At 41.2% G+C, this 22533-nt stretch overlaps 1 protein-coding gene across 6 annotated transcripts in view; it reads right to left on the bottom strand.

Moving 5' to 3' along the window:
• Positions 1-22533, bottom strand: part of LOC110960430 (metal transporter CNNM1-like) — a 73050-nt gene that overhangs the window by 24360 nt on the left and 26157 nt on the right. The window contains exon 1 of one of the 6 annotated variants that reach the window (XM_022207668.2): positions 5998-7536. The exons of the other annotated variants lie outside the window; for them this stretch is intronic. Within the exon in view, the coding sequence (XP_022063360.2) occupies positions 5998-7426 (1429 nt within the window). The 5' untranslated portion in view covers positions 7427-7536. Of the gene's footprint in view, positions 1-5997; positions 7537-22533 lie in introns of those variants that run through there. 6 annotated transcript variants of the gene reach the window in all.

The raw sequence follows: 22533 nt of genomic DNA, 5'->3' as shown, positions 1-22533 counted from the left end.
CTTTATAGATTTCAGCTCCTTCTCTGCACCATGGAAGTTTTGGACTGAAGCATCATGTAGAGTTGATGCAGTGTTCCAGTTTAAGGTAAATCACTGCTGATGAGCGTCAGTTTACAAATGAACAGGAGCCTATGTTTATTATTTTTTTGGTTCACATTACAGAGCCTGTAAGTGAAAAACTTTTATCACAAAATGTGAGAGTTTTGGTGAACTTGATGTCTATTCAGCTGAGGATGGGGAGTTATGGGGATGCTGGAGATTCACTCAGCTCAGTCACAGTTTAAAACTGCTTCTATAGGACACATTGCTTTAAGGAAGTTAGTAATGACTAAATCAGTAGTGAGTAAACTTTAGTCAAGCTCCATGAAAATACACTATCATTCAAATGTTTGGGGTCACTTAGAAATGTCCTTTTTAAAAAAAAAGAAAAGCATTTTTTTTTCAATTAAATTAATGAGAAATCCAGTCCAGACATTGTTAATGTGGTAAATGACTATTTTAGCTGGAAGCGGCTGATTTTTAATGAGATAATTGGTCAACACATTTCAGTGTTTTGTAGAATGGCTTGATGAGGTTTTGTAGTTTTCTGTAAACTGCACAGAAAGATGAATTCTGGCTAAATAAATGGCATTGAACTTTGAAGGTTGTTATACAACCACATTAGAGGCACAATAATTCTGTGCTCACAAAATGGAATCAGTCATAATAATCATTTTAATGGGCAGAGTTTATAGTGTCAACATCATTGTGTACATACATTGTGTTAGCTAATGGTGTTGAAAGGCTAATTGATGATTAGAAAACCCTTGTGCACTTATGTTAGGACATGTGAGTTTTCATGGAAAACATGAAATTGTCTTCTTTTGAAAAGTAGTGTAAGTTAGTGGTTGTGTCAAACAGAAGTCTCATCACTGAGATTCATCCATCCATCCATTCTCTATACACCGCTTTATCCTCACTAGGGTCGCGGGGGGTGTTGGAGCCTATCCCAGCTGACTCAGGCAAAGGCAGGGGACACCCAAGACAGGTCGCCAGTCTATCACAGGGCTACATATACAGACAAACAATCACACTCACATTCACACTAATGGACAATTTAGAATAACCAGTTAACCTCAGCATATTTTTGGACTGTGGGAGGAAGCCGGAGTACCCGGAGAAAACCCACGCATGTACAGGGAGAACATGCAAACTCCATGCAGAAAGATCCCAGACCCAGGCCAGGATTTGAACCGGAATATTCTTGCTACAAGGCGAAAGTGCTAACCACTACTCCACTGTGCAGTCCTCACTGAGATTCAGAGCGATTAAAATCATTTGGACATCTTCACTTTTAACGTATTGCTCGTTCCACTGCATACAGTCTCTGGTTTGTGTTTTCTGGCAGAGTGAAACAGAGTCTCATCCAGGATCTGTGTTCAGCTTCCAGTCTGTCTACACGACGTCACCCCTGGCACTGAGCAGGTTCCCTGGACCAGCTAACTGCTGCCGTCGTTGTTCACAGCGGGGACGGTGTTACTTTGCCGATTTTATCTGTGCCAGACACAGTGTTTAGCATTCAGGCCAAAGAATGGCTGTGTGGGCTCAGCAGACCAGCAGCCTCCATGCTACAGCTCTACAGTGTCTTAAAATGTACTCACATCAGGACATTTTGTAGGACCATACTGCATTTATTTTAGAAACAGGAAACATATTAATTTTAGTGCAGCTTGAGCTTGTGAACAGATGAACAGCTCTTTAGTTGTAGCTACATTTTAGGCTTTGGTGGTATCTGGGAATTACTGTATGGTGGAGTATTTAGAAATAAAATACTTCTTCTTCTGTTTACCTTAATAAATGCCCTAGAGAGATGCTGTATTGTATTGCACAGCACGTGTCACCAGAGGTCAGCATCGACTGCGGGAACCGGCAGGCTGGCTGACAAAGATGGCAACCATGTCTTTGGACTAGCAAAAAAGAAAAATACCTCCACCCCTGTTTGAGAGCATTTTGGGTTCAACCAACACAGACAAAGCCCAATATGTGATAATCAACCACCCAAAACTGACCCACAACACCAACTGAAGGACTCCAACCATAGCTGTGACAGTAAGATTTGTAATAACTTTATTTTTGACATGGCTTAGTGGATAAGGCTTTGGGTTTAGGTTCAACCCCGCAACCACCAAATATCTAGCTTCTACTGCTGAGAACAAGCTAATATTAGCATGGATTAGCAACCCTGTTACTGTGATTAGAGTAGGGTTAGCAAATAACAAATAAAACATGGAATAAAATGGTACCAATGATGTGTAAACTGACCTAATCACACCTTTGATAGTTTATTACCTATTATTGATGAATATGGAGCAGAAAACTGTAAAAGAGAAGGTTTATTTTTCAAAAATGTAGAAGCCCAAATGTCCTCTATTTCTGGAATGAGCCTTATGTATCCCTGTGACAGACTGGCGACCTGTCCAGGGTGTCTCTGCCTTCACCCTAAATCAGCTGGGATAGACTCCAGCACCCCTTGACCCTAATGAGGATTAAATAGTGTATAGATAATGGATGGATGGATGGATGTTCTTGTTATTGCTACTCTCCATCTGACATCTTTTTCACACCTCCCATGTGATGTCATCCATGAACCAAGATACTCTAAATGATGAACCTGCCTCTGTATTTCTGTACTTTCTGCTGACATTAAATTGGTTTTATGTGCATATAGTCACAAAGTGTTTTTTATGAGCTGTAGAGGATGAACACATATGATTCTTGTGTCACGTTGCCACAAAGGGATCTGGATGAGATTATCCACACAACCACAGGATTATAAACAAGGTCTTTCCCTCTGTGTTGCTCTCTCTCTCTCTCTCTCTCTCTCTCTCTCTCTCTCTCTCTCTCTCTCTTCCTGCTCTTTCTCCTCTCTCTGTAGCAACACTTTCAGGCACTGCGGCAGAAAAATGCAGCCCTTCACTTTCGGTTCGGTGAGACTCCTGCAGCATCTGATGCAGACACAGAGCACTCCAGGGGAACAACACCAAACAGCTGTACAGGGTGTAGATATTAAAAATGTCAAATTATGTTTCATCTTCCACATGGAGCTTAGAGACACAAGACCGCAGAATACGTTTGGGTTTTCTTTCCTACTGTAAAGTTAAAATCAGTCTGGCTCCTGACTTCCAGTAGCATAAAACTCTTGGATGTGTTTCTAAAGTTTGAACTGCTGTGCAATACGTTGAAAAATGACTCATGAAAAAATCATTTGTGATTTTTTGGCGAGTAACTAACTGTCTGACCAGTTGGATATTTTAGTCTGAGTGGCATATTAGTCAACAGTTTATTCAGTGTTGTTCGAGAAATTGGGGGATAAATGTTTCTGCCTTGGACGGCTGAATGAACATTTCACCAGAGTATGCAGTAAATTACAGTCTTTGCATGGAAAGAAAAGTAAACGTTGAGGTTCTGGTGACGGAAGTCGTGTATGATAAGTGTCCTCGTTGGCTGATCATGATGAGTTTAATGGCTGAGTTTATATAGCACCTAATGTGTTTGGTGCACTTTGAGGTGTGGATGGAGGGTGAAATTGTTTCCTTCTTCAGCCTTCTTTTGAGGGAGAATCTCAACCTGAACTTGACTGTCTATATTCTTTTGCTTATTCCTATAAACGATACAAACAGGAGACAAATAGGTTGCAAATGGTAGTTCAAGAGTTTGGGCTCGCTCAGGCTATTTCATGTTTTCCATGAAAACTCTCACTTTTATTCATGTGCTAACATAACTGCACAAGGGTTTTCTAATCATCAATGAGCTTTTCAACACCATTAGCTAACACAATGTAGCATTAGAGCACAGGAGTGATGGTTGCTGGAAATGGGCAACCATCACTGCTTTTCTTTCAAAAAATAAAGACATTTCGAAGTGACTCCAAACTTTTGAACAATAGTGTTTATCTTATAAGGACAGAATCAGAAATGAAGACATTTCAGAATTACCAAACACAAATTATATACTATTGAACAAAATTAGGAAATGGCAAGGAGCATTTTTTGGACGCATCATAAGGAAAGAGACACTGGAATATGTTGTCACAAGTGGAAAACTGAATGGAAAGAGAGGCCGAAGCAGACAGAGAATGAGAATGATGGACGGACCGACATCATGGCTCCACACGGAACAATCAGAAAGCAAAACATCGGATTAGATGGAGAGAAAAGATCGCCTGCACTGAATGGCTTCACTGATTGATTGAAGTAGAGATCAAACTGGTTGACACGTTTACAAAATCCTACCAGCCTTGGATTAGTAAAATGTTTTAAAGTAATGTCACTGCTACATGCAAACATGCCAATAACAATGTTTATGTTTCAAATACTGTCTGACTATCTACAGCAGTGAGCAGAAATGTAAATAAACGAGCTGTCGGATGTCTGCTGGTCAAGGTGTCCTGCTCCACTCCCTCCTCCCTCACGTCCTGTCCTCACCACAAACAGAGAAAACCACAAAGTGCTGACAGTGCAGGGTCCCTGAGCATGTAGAAGGCAGATAAACAGAGAGGTCTGTGATTGGCCACTTCACACCCCACCCATTTTAAGCTTTACAATAAATGAGGAAGACCAGCTGACTGCATGCAGGAGGAAACTGGTCTGCTGCTGCAGCACTGCAGACTGATAGGAACCTGTTATTGGTGCAGGGCTGCAGTGTGCAGACTGCATGGCTCCTCTCAGCTCCAAAGATACGCATCCCCTAAAGGATTACATCACTTTAATATTAAATACAGAGGAGCCCCAGTGGAGCAGGAGGAGGTTTAAGTACTGTTCTGAAACATAGCTCAGCTGTCTGTCTGGATCTGTTTGGTCGATGCAGGGACTTAAACCAGCAGCTTTACCAGCACAGTTCATTCAGTTCTTTAACAGCTAGTTCGATAAACTCAGATTTTAGAAATGATGTGCTTTTTGGATTATGTAATATGCTCGAAAACAGCTTTCTTTTCCCCAAATGAAGCATCTAAATAAAATCACAGAAACAATTTAGGTACACTACCATTCAAGATAATTTCATGTTTCCATGAAAACTCACACTTTTATTCATGTGCTCTAGTCAGCATAAACGAAACAAAAGTCCTTCCAATCAGACATGTTTACAAAGCTGTGAACTATATCCTTTGCTGTCATACCAGATCTGGAGTTAACCTGAAATACACTACTGTTAAAAAGTTCACTCATTTTTTAAATGAAGACAACATTAAATGAATCAGAAATCCAGTCTAGACATTGTTAATGTATTAAATGACTATTCTAGTTGGAAATGGCTGATTTTTAATAGAATATCTCCATAGGGGTACAGAGGAACATTTCCAGCAACCATCACTCCTGTGTTCTAATGCTACATTGTGTTAGCTAATGGTGTTGAAAGGCTCATTGATGATTAGAAAACCCTTGTGCAGTTATGTTACTACATGAATAAAAGTATGACTTTTCATGGAAAACATGAAACAGCCTGGGTGAACACAAGCTTTTGAATGGTAGCATATAAATTCGTCAATTGTCTGAATGTATCGGTCACTCTGCATCCTGCGCTATCACCTGGAAACACCTGAGACTTACAAGTTGCCATAGTAACTAGCCACAGAGCAGATACTGACTCAAACTATCTAAATGCCCCGCAGCAAAACACTGGATCACATTCAGAACTGTAGCTGATAAAAGCATTAGACAGATGTATGAAATGTGATAAAGTGCAGAGAAAAGTTTCACTGGAGCCTAACATGGAAGCATAAATCATTAGTCAATGGCAAAAGCAGGTTCAAGCATCCTGTAAGACATTAATCCCTGTTGCATATCTCCACCAACAGAATCTTTATTTGTGTGAATGACCTTGGGTTGGTTCTGCTGTCTGTAGTCATAATTCAGGTAATTTACTAAAAATGTTAGATAACATAACTTAAATGACTGCATATAAACACGATCTAATATCCTGACCTGTACTTCTCGCCCCAGATTTGTGGTCCCTCCTCACCTTTCTTGAACTCCTCCAGCATGGCATCCAGCTTGGTGTCGTTGAAGACGCAGTGCAGCGGGTGTTTGTAGAACTGGGTGATGGTCTTCAGCGGCGTGCAGTCGTCCGGGTCCACGAACGCCAGGTCCTTGACGAACAGGATGTCCACGATGTTGGACCTCTCGTTCTCAAACACTGGTATCCTCGTGTATCCGCTCTGCATGATCTCAGACATGGTGTTGAAGTCCAGTACCACGTCCGAGGCCAGCATGAAGCAGTCGGTGAGCGGCGTCAGGACGTCCTCCACGGTTTTGGTTCGCAGCTCCAGCGCTCCCTGGATGATGTTGAGCTCCTCTTTGACCAGGTCGTGGTACGGGTCGGTGACGCGCAGCATCTCCAGGAGCTTCTCTCTGGTGTAGAAGTTGGAGATCTCCTGGTTGAGGATGAGGTCCAGCAGCTTGCTGATGGGGTAGGAGATGGGGAAGGAGAGCACCATCAGCAGTCGCGTCACCCAGATGGTTTTGGAAGCGATGGCCAGACCGTGACGTGACGCCACCGAGTGAGGAAGGATCTCCCCGATGAAGAAGATGCCGAAGGCGCAGATGACCGTAGAGAGCCAGGTCATGCCCAGGATCTGGCACATCCACACGGCCAGAGAGGCGTTGATGATCGCGTTCCCCAGCAGTAAAGTGCACAGGACGTAGTTGCCATGCCGACGCACGGACTCGATTTTCCGCGCGTAGTTCTGCTCCGTGTCAGTGCCGCTGTTCTGGAGAACCTGCAGCTCCACCGGGTCCAGGGCCAGCAGGCTCAGGTTGAGTCCGCTGAACAGAGCTGACAGCCCGAGCAGGAGCACTGAGACCAACACCTGCAGCCAGAGCTCCGGCACCGCTGAGCGCTCAGTCACGGCCACCCAGAAGTCCCTGGTCCGGTAATGTTCCCATTTGGATCCGTCGAAGGCGCACATGGAGTAGTATTTGATCTTCTCTCCCCTCCGCAGGTCTTTGGCCAGCAGTTCCACCAGCACCGAGTTCTGACTGGAAGCAGACTTGAAAGAGCCTAAAACCTCGATGTCGGACGTCCTGGCGTTCTTGTCCATGCACATATTCCGCTTCGGGTGAACTTGTCCCTCTCGGCCCGGAGTTGGCTCCTCGATGAAGGCGATCCAGGGCGCGGCATTATTGGCGCGTTTCCCCGCGGTGCGGTTGAGCCTCTGCGGGGAGCTGGAGTAGTAGACCCGCAACATGAAGCGGGTTCCCTCGGTGGCTTTCAGCACCCCGTCCTCCACGGACAGCTCCGCCCCGGTCTCCTCCGGCCGAAAGCCGAGCAGACCGAGCGATGGAGCGGGAAGCAGCGAGCAGAGGAGCAGCAGGCGGAGCGGAGAGAGCGGAGCCCGGGCAGACAGCGGGGTTCCGCGTCGGTACCGCGCGGCCGCATCCTCCGCAGCCATGATGCGGTGTGAGGGGCTCAGTCCAGGGAGCCCGGGTCACGTGGTGCTGCGTGGTTCCGCTCCATGTGGGAAGGAGGGACCGTAGGACCAGTTAACGGCGCTGATGAGGATTCTGCTGAACCGGCAGAGAGACGCGCCTCCAACACGCCATGACGTCACTTTCTAATAATAGCCTCGAGTTCTGACGATCAGCGACACACTGCTGGGAGTTTAGATCGTTTACTGATCAGACCGAGTCGTTTCTTCAATCATAGTACATCACTTTAAACGATCCCCAGTGGGGGGTTTTTTTGTTTTGTTTTTAATAGATAAGACACACCTTTATTCATTCCTCAGGGGGAAACGCACATGACACATCAGCTACATGTGCAAACACACACAACATACACAGGTTACAAGTACAGGGTGCAAAAAATGTACTAGTATTTTGCAAACTGCAATGTAAAAAAGTGCAGATTGACTGTCATGGATGTCGAAGTCCAACAGTCTTGTCTTTGCCATTGGGATGTTGTTTCTGTGATGTTGTACAGTTGTTTCTGTGGCAACAGACTGTTTTATCTTATTACACAGTAAATAGAAAAAGCATCACAATGATTATCCTATACTAGGCTGTTAGATAGCCACTTTATAGTGCATTCATATCACTAATGGCACAAAACGTCCACAATCCATTATAGTCCGACTCCTCACCTTATTCTTCCAGTAGAGCTGGATAAACTGGCTGTCTAATCCTCACTGCTATCAAAACACATGCATTCTGAGAGGTATGCGAGTTTAATTAATGGTTTCATCAGTGCTTGATGAATTAAAATTAGTCCATTTTTAGATTGCAGAGTCCCTCTTAGTCTTTAAGAAAAGATTTAAAATCCAGCTCTTCACTGAACACCTTTGCACTTGACAGGCCGCAAAAAATACACCACTGTTCAAAAGTTTGGAGTCATTCACACAATTTCATGTTTTCCATGAAAACTCACACTTTTATTCATGTACCAACATAACTGCACAAGGGTTTTCTAATCATCAATTAGTCTTTCAACACCATTAACTAGCACAATGTAGCATTAGAACACAGGAGTGATGGTTGCTGGAAATGTTCCTCTGTACCCCTATGGAGATATTCCATTAAAAATCAGCCAACAATGTCTAGACTGTATTTCTGATTCATTTAATGTTATCTTCATTGAAAAAAAACTAAATTTCTTTCAAAAATAAGGACATTTGTAAGTGACCCTAAACTTGTGAATGGTGGTGTATAATTATGAGTGTTTTAGTCCCTTATTGAAAAGAAGAGTTTCAGTAGTTATTGAGATCACGCATGTAGTTCCAAACCCCTCACTGTCAGTGGTTTACTGAATTTCAATATGAGTCTTATTCAGAATTTATGTGCTATTGTGGTTAAGTCCTTTGGTCTGATAATGTCCAGCCAGTCTCATTCTGATGGTATTGTGTCAACAAGATGGAAAGAGTATTAGAGTCTGACCTTCAGTTTCAGAGTGGCAAAGCTGTATTCTTTTTACTTTTTTTTCCCCATCAGTCAGTTTGTCCTCTTGGTCAGCAGTAACAGCTAGCTAAATATCTAGCTTCTACTGCTGAGAAAAAGCTAACATTAGCATGGATTAGCAACCCTGTTACTGTGATTAGAGTAGGGTTAGCAAACAACAAATAAAACATGGAATAAAAATGGTACCATGGATGTGTAAGCTGAGCCAATCAAGCCTTTAAAACTTTATTACCTATTATTGATGAATATGGAGCAGAAAACTGTAAAAGAGAAGGTTTTTCAAACATTTTGAAGCCCAAATGTTCATCAATTCTAGAATGACCCATTTATTGCCAGTTGTAAAGGAGGAAACAGAAACATTTCAACCTGACTGAGCAGATAAGAGAGATTCTGGACTGATTCATTAAACTGCAGGTTTATATCCTCCATCCATCAAAGCCAAGTAAAAGCCACAAACTGCAGAAAAGTGCTGTGATTTCCAAGAAGTGTAACTAATGTTTCTTCCACACGGTGGCAGCAATGTAAAGGCTATCAGAACCATCACATCCATACTTTGTTTTGCTCTGAACTGAATCATGTCACTTTAGTAATGGACCAGTTTTTCTACGTGTAAGTCACTATTTTTCTACATTTATATTTCCTGTTTGCATTCATCTTAGCATTAATCCTTTTTGTCTCAATGTTATCAATGAGATGAAGTGGAAATGTTAAAATCAGGAGGTTAAATAAGAGGTGTCTCTTTGAGCTCCGGCACAGAAAAATGTGATTTTCATTAAAATTCTAAAGTAATTATTCATTTATTCTAAACTTTTCATGCTCCTGGTAGAGAGCTGACCATCAGACTTTATGTTGTTTGTTAGATAATCTGTGGTAAATACTGAACACATGCACATTTAAAGCAATTGTTGTTTGAAAAAGGATGTAAATTGATTTTTTTTCTTTAGTTTTGCAAATCACGTGTCTCCATCAGCCATGTGACCTGGAGTGACTATAAATTCTGTAACTCATCATTAGTCAGTTAGAACTGAAGAAACCTCTTGGATGAAGGTGAAACATCAAGTACCTACAAGAGAAGTCCAGTATTTAGTAAGGAAGTTTGGTGTTACAGCTTGTTATCATGTTTGCTATGTTTTACTATTTTATGCAATTTTCTTTTGTTTTACAAATTGATTTTTTTTGCTCTTATTTTGATTTCATTTGAACATTGGACCGGAGCTGGATGCCAGCAATATGTTGGGACAGGAGGCAACAAAATATTGTAATTTGGAAAACAAAAACACTTGTTGGATCATGACAACTAATTGGACTAACTGGCAAGAGGTCAGCAACATCACCAAGAATTTAAACCTCAAAGAGGTTCGATATTGAATGAACCAGCAGTCCAAGTTCAAATTCTTAGTTTCAAATACTGACTGTGAAAACACGGTTGTTTTGTTTTTGCAAACTTGTTCCAAAAGGGCTTGAATATATGATGTAAAAGAAAAATAAAGCTTCAGGATCTTAAGAAAGGTTTCTTTAGTGTGATGTGTATTTTTTATATATAATGGCATAATTGAGTAGAACTACAGTTTGACATATCATGATAAAATGTATCGGGTGTTCAAAATTTTAAATTAAATCCAATATTACTATTATTATTGTATCCACTAGAAACCATACGATCATTCAGTGCAGTCCAACAGGAATGCGCATGGAGAATCAAATGAACCACTAACACGTCTCTGTTGCATTTCATTGTATTGACCACTAGATGTCCGACTCCACCACTGTGTGTTAGAGTGCCTATATAATGAGAGTGGCGACAACTGGGGATTTAAAGCCATTTTGTTTCCATTCACTCAATATGGGAGGCGCAGCGCGAGGTGCACATTCACGAAAACTATGGATTGTTTACTGATTTCAAGACATGTTTTGGACAAAATAATTTACTCGCTTGTTTTGTCTGGATGTCCAAGGTTGGATTATGGCTGTTTTGTGGAACATTTTCATCTGTGACGAGTTTTGAGCCTTCAAAGGTGAGTTCTGCTGTTTACGTTATTTGCTGTTTGTTGGACAAATGTGTTTTTATTACTCGCTGTGGTAATCACATCTGAAAGTGGTTTATACCGGCGGATTCATGAGAATCTAAGCTTTCCATGGGTGTATAATGTTTCTATCATCGAGCTTGCAGCTTCGGTAAATTTAGTAAAATACGTTTTCCCGTCCGCCTGTACGGTGCTGCAGCTGTAAGCATATGGCTAACAGCATCCTCATGCTAATGGCGGCTAACAGCCCAGAAACAGGTGAACAACACGGAGCCTGTTCGGGTCATATGAGGCTGATAAGTGACTGCAGGTTGGACGGAAAACAGAAAATAGGAAACAGAAAACTGTCAGCTGTTTGTTGAATTTGAAATCATGTGAATGAACAGGGAGGCTGTTGTCGAAGCTCAGATGGGCCGTTGTAGTTTAACGGGTTACCCCGTTAAACTTCAGCGGCCCGTATTTCATGCATCTCCATGCATGAAAATGGTCAAAGTCAAAATAACCACAACTGCCTAAAATCACATCAAACTTTTCTATCTGTCATTCACCCATACATCATAACATGAAAGTACATACATGGGACTAACCTGGCACAAAAATCATGATGAAGTCGGTTTCCATCCCACTCTCCGGACTTTATTTTCCCACAGTTTCCTTCTTTCACTATTACTGGGAAATCTAAACATGTGTAATCCCTTCTCGGATCGATTTGTGCACCCAAAGGCACAACAGCCCGTCATCTTTCAGGTATTTATGAAGCCAAAAAGTCCTAGAATTACTCTCTGCGTTGTAAACAACGTTAACAGGCATAACCGGCGTTCATAAATAGGAAACAAAATGGCTCCTATAGATCACGTGACCAAAATTTTTTGGACCCGTCATGTCGCCACTCTCATTATATAGGCACTCTACTGTGTGTTAGAGTGCCTGTATATCAGAGCGGCGACAACTGGGGATTTGACGCCATTTTGTTTCCATTCACTCAATATGGGACGCGCAGCGCGAGGTGCACGTTCACGAAAACTAGCTATTTGTGGATTGCTTACCGATTTCAAGACATGTTTTGGACAAAATATTTTACTGGCTTGTTTTGTCTGGATGTCCAAGGTTGGATTATGGCCGTTTTTTGTGGAATATTTTCATCTGTGACGAGTTTTGAGCCTTCAAAAGTGAGTTGTGCTGTTTACGTTATTAGCTGTTTGTTGGACAAATGTGTTTATATTACCCGCAGTGGTAATCACATCTGAAAGTGGTTTATACCGGCGGATTCATGAGAATCTAAGCTTTCCAGGGGTGTATAATGTTTCTATATTCGAGTTTGCACCTTCGGTCAATTTAGCAAAATACGTTTGCACATACGGCCGCTGAAGTTTAACGGGGTAACCCGTTAAACTTCAGCGACCTGTATTTCATGAAAATGGTCAAAGTCAAAATAACCACAACTGCCTAAAATCACATCAAACTTTTCTGTCATTCACCCGTACATCATAACATGAAAGTACATACATGGGACTAACCTGGCACAAAAACGATGATGAAGTCGGTTTCCATCCCACTCTCCGGACTTTATTTTCCAACAGTTTCCTTCTTTCACTATTACTGGGAAATCTAAACATGTGGAATCCCTTCTCCGATCACTTTGTGCACCCAAAGGCACAACAGCCCGTCATTTTTCAGGTATTTAGGAAGCGAAAAGGGACCTAGAATTACTCTCTGCGGTGTAAACAACGTCAACAGGAAAACCCAGGGTTCATGATAGGAAACAAAATGGCGCCCACAGATCACGTGACCAAAATTTTTTGGACCCATCATGTCACCACTCTGATATACAGGCACTCTACTGTGTGTCACTGAAGCCTCGAGTCATGAACCATGATTTGAATGAAGTGTTGAAGCTTCAACAAAGCTTTGATCAGCCATCACAAGCTGTTACACTCAAGGAACAGATTAAAACTTACATTACTTTTAATCTTAATACAGTTTCATTGAGGGTGTTTAGAGTGGATGTCCATCTTGTACATTATGCCAAATAAATCTCGTAGATTAATAAATCTATAGGGTTTCATGTCCACCTTTAAAAGACACAGGTTCACAGGCACAGCTCTGTTCCCTCTGATGCTGGACAGACCTGAAGCAAAGCAACAACAATTTTCTGAATATGAGAAAAAGCTGTTAAAGCTCTCACCGCTGGCTTTAGGACACCAACTTTTTTTGTTTATATGTAACCTGTTTTCATTTCCAAGTGGGTCATTAAATGTCCACTCAGTGAGACTAGAGGAGGTCAGCTGCTGGACCATCTCAGAATCTGTTGGAACTTTGGAGGAAAGATCTTTGGTATCTGAAACTGCCATCTGCCCTTTTTTAGCTGAAATTCCAACATTTTCAGACAACATTTTTAGACAACAGCCAGAAGTATATTGAAACTTTACACGCAAGCAGATGATACTTCCATCTCCTACAACACAAAAAAATATTCATTAGAAAGCTTGTCTGTTATTAATAACGTTACATCGTTGTACAATTAGTTCCCCATAGCGTGTGTTAAAGGGGCTAAGCCAAAGCTTTAAGCCACTGAGAGCGCCCAACCGGGAATAATAAAAACGTAATTGACACGCTTAATAACCGTACTAATAAATGAATGTCCAACTCGTTTCAACTTGCCTTCAACACAGTGTCTTTATTGGCTTTCCAAAAAACTCCAAAGCGCACAAGCTGCCATTCATAGGTTGTCTTTCACGGTTAGGTGTTTTGCCAAAATGTGATTTTTGCCAGAAACTGATTTCCGGTACACGGGAGCGCGCACGCACAGCCGTCACAGTTGAAAAGCGCAGCGAAGCGCAACCAGTTTGTTTATAATCATCTTACGGTGATTATTTGTGTTTGCGTTTTATAGCCTCCTGTACGTCTACTTGCCTTATATCGCTGTGCAATAGGCTAGTTGGTGATTTCAATCTGCCGTGTATTTGTGCTAATAAAGATATGTGTCGCCGAGGGAGAGTCTTTTTTCTGCACCAACATTACATTAGATCCCTCAACAGAAAAAATGACCCCACACAGTGCTTTGTACGGTTTGACATATGAGAAAAAGGACATTACAATGTGAAAATCAGCTTATTTTGCTTGCCAAAACATGATTGATGCCTCTGGTATTGTACATAGGTGGATATTTTGACCTAAAATGACTTAATATAACACAACACAGTAATATTTACATTGCCGTTTTGATATCTGCATAAACATTTTTCGAAATAGAACGACACTGCCAACTCGATGATAGAAACATTATACGCCGATGGAAAGCTTAGATTCTCATGAATCCGCCGGTATAAACCACTTTCAGATGTGATTACCACAGCAGGTAATATAAACACATTTGTCTGACAAACAACGAATATCCATCCATCCGTTCTCTATACACGGCTTCAACGTACACAGCGCGACTCACATTTGCAGGTTCATTATTACACACAGATGAAAATATTCCACAAAAAACGGCCATAATCCTACCTTGGACATCCAGACGAAACAAGCCAGTAAAATATTTTGTCCAAAACATGTCTTGAAGTCGGTATATAATCCACGAAAACGGAAATGCACCTTGCAATGCACGTCCAATATGCCCTGTATTTCTCGTCATATTTTTATTTACAAATAAAATATTGGCAATTTTTTTTTTTTTTTTGTACTGAAAATGGCTGGAATTGACTGTACCTTATAGGGCTACATGCCCCTTGGGGACAAATAAAGTTTTAGAGATTGTGCGTTACTCCGAGTGAGTCACTGACTTGGAGCTGTCCGGTGCTGAACTGCAGATTTACAATGATGGCAACTAGTTAGTTTACTCATCTGAAATGTAAGAAAAAAAACAATAAGATTTAGATATAATTAACAGTACTGTAAGCTTCAATTGTCTCCTACTGCTTTGTAAATTATATGGCTTTAGAGGAAATGTCGGAATGGCGGGAGGCTTTTTCTTTTTTTAACCGTCATTCCGACCATAGGACGCAAAAATTGTCGGAATGATGGGAGGTTTGAAAGAAATTTAAGTGTTGCCATTTAGACAATTGGGAGCCCATATCAGAGTGGAGGGATGTCGGAATGGCAGTTGCCTCCTGTTTTGGGGTGCGGTGGTTCGTGATAGACTTATGCCTATGGGCTTAAAAAGAAAATAAACACTCGTGTATCTTGTTTGACTATTTCGTCTTTTTCAAATTTACTTTGTTTATTATTGTGTGTGCACAGGCCTTTAGAAACAGACTTCATATTTCTAGGCTTTCTCAAGTGGCTTTTATATAGAAGGGCTATGATATAGTCATGGAGTTAATCTGTGTGTGTGTGTGTGTGTGTGTGTGTGTGTGTGTGTGTGTGTGTGTGTGTGTGTGTGTGTGTGTGTGTGTGTGTGTGTGTGTGTGTGTGTGTGTGTGGTAAGTCAGTCAGTAAATAAGTGTCCATGTGCTTATGTTCAAGGTACATTTGTTTCCTTGTTGGTCTTTTTTTTCAATTAAGACATAACTAAACCACACCAAGCCAAACATATATAAACTAGATAAGTAGGGCATATCCAAACATAAATAAATACATTTTCTGTAGCCTACTTTATTACAATTCATCTCTGATTTATTTATCTTTTTATAGATGGACATTTATACTATATAAGGCATAAAGGACAGCCCAATTCCACCAGGGTGAAAGTTCTTTGTGGGCAAGAGGAGGCCAACAATGTCTTCATAGACTTTCATGCCAGCAGCCATGGTGCACACTGTGGGCAGAAGAAAACCAGAGAGGCCATCTCTCTGAGGTTTTACTGGCCTGGAATGTCTGAGGACATTCATCAGTGGGTCAATATAAGCATATGCTTTCTTGTCTTTCCAATAAGCTGTTGTTACATGCCCTGTGTGTTTGCTGTGCTGCTTGTTCTCTCTCCCTCTCTCTCTCCAGACTCCTCTGCTGCTGTGAAGGTGTGCAGGTGCTGCTGAATTAGTCTGATTAAGCATGAGTCTACATGTAGCAGGAGAGAGCAGTGGTCTTTCTCTCTCTTTGGCCACTTCTCGCAGCTGTCCTGTGTGGAGCAGTGGTACCTGTCGGCTTTGTGGAGCTGTTTGTGAGGGTTTGTGAGAGTTTGTGAGCTTTGCAGGCCTCCAGTGGCTGAGGAGCTTGCAGTAATTTGGTTGTTTCCTTTGTCCTTCTGTTTTTAGGTTTACCAGGTGGTTCATTGGTTTTCTTGTTTGCTTTATTTAGTTATCTAGTTGTGTGGATAAACATTCATCACCTTTCATTTCATAATTTGTCTCAATTTTCTTTATTTTAACCTGGGTTTTAAATCATTGTTACGTTCCTCATACCCTTTAACATCTTTTAGTTCGTAACAGCTATGCTGAAGTTAAAACATTGTCCCATTTTGTCAAGGGCTCACAGATGGTATAAGGAGAGTAATTTTTATGGTTCTGTTGGTTTTTCTTTTTACTGTTAGGTTGCCCAGTGTCCTGAATGCCAGGCCAATAGTGTGGTGATTAAACAGGAAGTCGTTAATCAACCCATTAAAGTAAGAAAAAAGTTGAATCTTTACGTCATCTTCTTCTTTTAGACAAAAAAGAAAGTTAATAGGAGAAAATGACAATTTGCTGGAAGTATGATACACATTTAATGAGTTATATTTTATGGGTTGCAGGTCACTACACCATTTGAACTTGTGGGTATGGATCTAATTGGCAAACTGAGGACCACTCAAAGTGGAAACCAGTACATATGTGTGCTGATTGATTATTTAACAAAGTGGACCCAGGCTTATGCCATTAAGTCCAAGACTGCGCAGGAGGTCAGTCAGTGCTTACTGAAGTTCTTCTATCAGTTTGAAGCACCAAAAAGGATACTGACAGACCAAGGCCGGGAGTTTGTTAATGAATGTATGAAAAACTAAGAACATCCACAAAAATTTGCTAATTTACATTGTAACGCTTGCAGTACACAATGACTTTTTTAGTCACCTGTTATTCCCTCTATGGCTACCTTTAATTTGCTGTCTTTATGTATTTGTAAAATAGATCAACAGCAACGTGTACAAGATTCTGGGCATCAAAAGAAGCCTGTGCGCCCCATATCATCCACAGACCAATGGACTGGTGGAGAAGATGGATGGGACGATCCAGAGGTAGGCCTATATCTATTTTAACATTTTATTCATATCACTCTGGAATATGTCTTGTATAAAAAAAAAATTGCTTCTTTGCAGGGCACTGGCCAAACTGGTCAATGACAGGCCAGATGTGTGGGACCAGCATTTAGATGCTGTAATGTTTGGCCTGCGAACAAAGCGGCAAGTTACAACAAAGTTCTCACCTTTCTATTTAATGTTCGGGAGAGAGGCAAGGTATCCCTCCGAGATCCCAGAGGATTACATGGTAAAATGAATTGCACATATTGGACAAAATATTTATAGGTGTACAGAACAGAAAATTGAATTTGAGCCATGTGGGCCTTAACAGTAGTGTAATAACTCATCTATCAGACAATGTAGCCCAAACTTTGTGCATTATACATCAGCCTGTTCACGATGTATCAGCCACTGATAATGGATTCGTTATCCCTCAATCAGACGTCTGAGACCCGCACACACACAGCGAGCTCGGTCTCGCCCCAAACATTGAATATCCCACCCACTCAATAATGACCAATCAGATTTGCTTTCCTTACTTGGGTAAACCTGTGTGGGAATTCATGAAAACTCTACATACCAAACAGGACAAACTGTCATTTCTGTACACCTTTAATAGCTTTTAACTAAGAGCAATGTAGTGCTTTAACAGGGATTTGATTTAATTGCTGTTTAATTTGATTTTTATTTCATTTGAAAGGTGGATAGCAGTGTGGAGGACAACCTCTCTGTTGAGGAAGTCACAAAAAACATCCTTAAACTGGATGATGCACTTCAAAGTGCCATCCAAAACATCAGCAACAGCCCCAAACCCAGGAAGACTAAATAAAGTGCTGTCAACCTTCAGGTTGGCATGAAGGTGCTAAGAATGAATGTGAGGAGCCAGCAGAGGAAAGGAGGAAAATTAGAGGCACATTATCTTGGGCCCTACACAATTCCCTCCATCACTGGCAAAAGTGTGGATCTTGTAGACCCAAGTGGGACTACTATCCCCAAAATTAATATGGATCACCTTGTCCCTTATACTGAGGGTAAAGACAGAGTTCCACACAAACTCTCCACCGGTCCCACAGCATCTCCAGCTTCCACCGGTCCCACAGCATCTCCAGCTTCCACTGCAGGTCCCACAGCAGCTCCAGCTTCCACAGCAGGTCCCACAGCAGCTCCAGCTTCCACTGCTGGTCCCACAGCAGCTCCAGCTTCCACTGCTGGTCCCACAGCAGCTCCAGCTTCCACTGCAGGTCCCACAGCAGCTCCAGCTTCCACTGCAGGTCCCACAGCAGCTCCAGCTTCCACTGCAGGTCCCACAGCAGCTCCAGCTTCCACTGCAGGTCCCACAGCAGCTCCAGCTTCCACTGCAGGTCCCACAGCATCTCCAGCTTCCACTGCAGGTCCCACAGCAGCTCCAGCTTCCACTGCAGGTCCCACAGCAGCTCCAGCTTCCACTGCAGGTCCCACAGCAGCTCCAGCTTCCACTGCTGGTCCCACAGCAGCTCCAGCTTCCACTGCTGGTCCCACAGCAGCTCCAGCTTCCACTGCAGGTCCCACAGCAGCTCCAGCTTCCACTGCTGGTCCACAGCAGCTCCAGCTTCCACCGGCCCCCAAGTTGCTGCAGCTTCCTCTGTTTTGCCAGCTGCAGCATCCAGTGATGGGCGAAGGACCACAGCCATTTCAGGTTATATAAACCTCCCCTACACGTACTCCACAGTGCACACCCCTATCAGCAAGCATATGTTTTCTCATAGACAAACAGACTATAGCATTTCAAATGTATTTTTGTACTGACAGAATTACATTATTACAACTTTAAATTTGTCTTTTCCAGATGTGAGAGATGCATGGGGGGGGACCATACGTCCTGCTCTCCAAAGTGGGTCCCTATAAGATATTTTACCATGATATCTTTAACACGGGTCCTCAAATGGAGTTTGAGAGTGAGGTGAAGTTTTAACGCTTTTTTATTTTGCATTGATTTCCTATTTTAAATACATTCAGGTAGATACATGCATCTCTTTTTTTATATTTTTCTCTGCAAAAAGAGGTTTAACTTTTTTTTAAATTACAGGTTATAAATGCATATCTCACAAAACTTGTGGAGAGGTATAACCAAAACAACATCACAAGGGCATTTGCCATTGACACATTTGAAATGATTTGGGAGGGGAAGAAACCTAAAATTAAGGTAATAAAATATATTCTCTCATGTTTTTGTACTAATAAATACAACAGAATAAAAAATATCATAAGACATCTTTTGTGTATTATCTTATGTTACAGATCATCCCACAGCATTACGAATTCATTTTGGGCGTGGTTAATCAGGCACATCACTGGATGCTGGTGGTAAGTTCACAACACATTTTGTGTGTGCGTGGGTGCACATGTGGGGGTGTGCGTGCATGTGTGTGTATCACTACACAGGTCTTGTTATGGCATTGAATTTGTATCTTGTAGGTAATCTTACCAGCCAAAAATATGAGCCTGTTTCTTTACCCACTTGGGGAAAAAAAGGCAGCCAATCAGTGCAAGGATGTCACAAGGTAATATTTTAAGCAGTCATTTGTTGTCACGTATTTTGTAGTTCATAAATGTGCCATTTCAAATCATGTGTATTTGTGGTAGATCATTCATGAGACAAAGGGGGTTAAATCCTTCAAGGTGGGCGTGTGAAACAAGGACCCACTCCATTCAGAAAGATGCCACATCTTGTGGGGCTTTTGCATTGAAGGTATATTCTAACATCAGGAATATTATTCATCATTGCTCTGAACCTTGCTTAGCTGTTTGTTGTAACACACAAGCATGTTTGGTAAATATGGACACTGACATTATTTTACTTGATATGTAAGAGATGTGTAAGATAGGAGAAAGAAAGTGAAATATGTTTTTTGGGGGGGATTTACTGTTAAGTGTTACTTACACAAACATTAATGCGATTGTCTATTTTGCAAATTTGATGATGTTCAAATATAATACAGAAATACATCTATTATTTACAGTTTGCTGAATGCATCTTGGATGGGTTGCCTCTGGTGTTTGACACTTCACCATCCAGTGTCAACAATATAAGAGAGGAAAATGCGGTCTATCTTCGTATGAATACAGGTGTGTTTTTTAAATCTTATTTTCTAATTCCACTACTCTGACAAACATTACTGACTGACCCCTTTTTCTTTTTACTGCAAGATGACCTGACAGACCTGTCATTTCTGTGGGGAGCACACAGGGGACACTTCGTGGGTAAGTGTTTTACCCATCCTTCCTAAATTTGGCTTTGATTAAAAAATGATTAAATATCACAATTTCCAAACAATATAATCATCACTCATTTTGTTTTTGGTTTTTTTTAGATCGGGTGTGAGGTGTGTCCAAGATGGTACCACAAAAGCTGTGTGAAATACCCCAAAAAGGGAAGGAGGCCATATGTGTGTGAAGCATGCCAGTAGTGTGGGCGTGTGTGTGCGTGGTAGTGTGGCAGGGAGAGTGGATGTCTGTCATACATTTGGCTGTTTGCCTGAACAACTGTCCATAATAAATATATTTGTTCTCAAAATTCATGAATTCTATCATAATTTAAAGCAAGTTGACACTGGCAACATCTTGTTCTTAAAATAGTAAGATGTCAAATGAGGTCTTGTCATTGTGATATTAGAGGCATGAATGAGTCTTTGGCAAGCAAAATGAGCTGATTTTTACATTGTTAGGTCCCTTTTCTCATTTTTTTTTTAAGTGGTATAAAGCACTGATTGGAGTCAAATCTTGCAAATGTCACTCTGATGTGTTATATAAAGTGATTTTGGGGCAAAATATTCATGTACATACAACATCAGAGGCATGAATCAGTTTTTGGTAAGCAAAATAAGCTGATTTTTACATTGTAATTTCCCTTTTCTCATTTTTAAGGGGTAAAAAAAAATACTGGTTGGAGACAAATCCTGTAAATATTACTGTGTTGTGTTATATTAAGTCATTTTAGGTCAAAATATCTACCTATGTACAATACCAGAGGCATCAATCATGTTTTGGCAAGCAAAATAAGCTGATTTTCACATTGTAATGTCCTTTTTCTCATATTTCAAACCGTACAAAGCACTGTGTGGGGTCAATTTTTCTGTTGAGGGATCTAATGTAATGTTGGTGCAGAAAAAAAGACTCTCCCTCGGCGACACATATCTTTATTAGCACAAATACACGGCAGATTGAAATCACCAACTAGCCTATTGCACAGCGATATAAGGCAAGTAGACGTACAGGAGGCTATAAAACGCAAACACAAATAATCACCGTTAGATGATTATAAACAAACTGGTTGCGCTTCGCTGCGCTTTTCAACTGTGACGGCTGTGCGTGCGCGCTCCCGTGTACCGGAAATCAGTTTCTGGCAAAAATCACATTTTGGCACAACATCGGCATTCCGTGGTCAAAAACTGATTTGTCCCTTCCGGCTGGAAACTCTACCTAGCTACAAAGGTTATATAGGCAAAATTGACAATCAATTGCGAGTATTGACACCAATACAATTACAGTATTTCCAAATCTGCTCCTACAGCGTGTTTAAAAAAAAAAAAAAAAAAAAAAAAAAAAACACACACACACAACGCTAAAGTCAGACTGACTTTTGTCTGTCAGACGAATTAGAACAGAGAGAATTGAGTTTATAGAGATCAGAAACACAGAAATGTGACTTACTGTAAACTCTGAGGTTGTAAGATGCAGTGAAAACTTTTCCTTTAGAGTCAACTTTATAAATCCCAGAGTCTCTCCTCTGCAGGTCTGAAGAGGAAGAGTCCAGAGGTTTTATTCCAGTGACGTCTGTTCATATAAGTTTCTTTGAATATGTTGAGTTCTGTCTTATTCACCATGGCAACAGTCCCCCTGTCATGTAAAATAAGAAAGTCTGGTACAGGAGCAGGTAGATCGAGGTTTCCTCCCACAGTTCCTGTCAGGTTCTTCTCCACCTTCAGAGCTGTAAAATATAAAGAGATGCAACAGTCAGTATCAGACCAGAACCTGTGATGGAGGCAACACTCATAATTAGATGGAGAGTTAGAGCTCACACAGATCTTGTCCACACTAGTACAGATATTCTCCAGAACAAGCTTTTTCTTTAACATTTCCGTCTTCACATGAGACCAGAGTTACAGGTCAGTAAAACTGAAGCTTTTTCAAATTCCTTCTCAGTAAAACGTCTTGAGACAATTTGACCTGTAACTGGTGATATATAAATAAAATAAAATTGAACTGAGGTCCAGGTTTTTAATAACTCTGGTTTATGTCCAGTTTTTTATGCATGAAAAGGAGTTTGGGAAGAAATGATGCCACAATTCAGTCCAGTCACTAATGGATCAGAACTCCTTGATAGAACTACACCATGAAGAAGAACACTCCAAGAAACTCTGAGAAAAGGTTGTTGAAAAGCATCAGTCAGTAC

Source organism: Acanthochromis polyacanthus, chromosome 3 (assembly GCF_021347895.1).
Source record: "Acanthochromis polyacanthus isolate Apoly-LR-REF ecotype Palm Island chromosome 3, KAUST_Apoly_ChrSc, whole genome shotgun sequence".
Taxonomy (NCBI): domain Eukaryota; kingdom Metazoa; phylum Chordata; class Actinopteri; family Pomacentridae; genus Acanthochromis; species Acanthochromis polyacanthus.
This window is presented reverse-complemented; position numbering and strand designations above follow the sequence as displayed.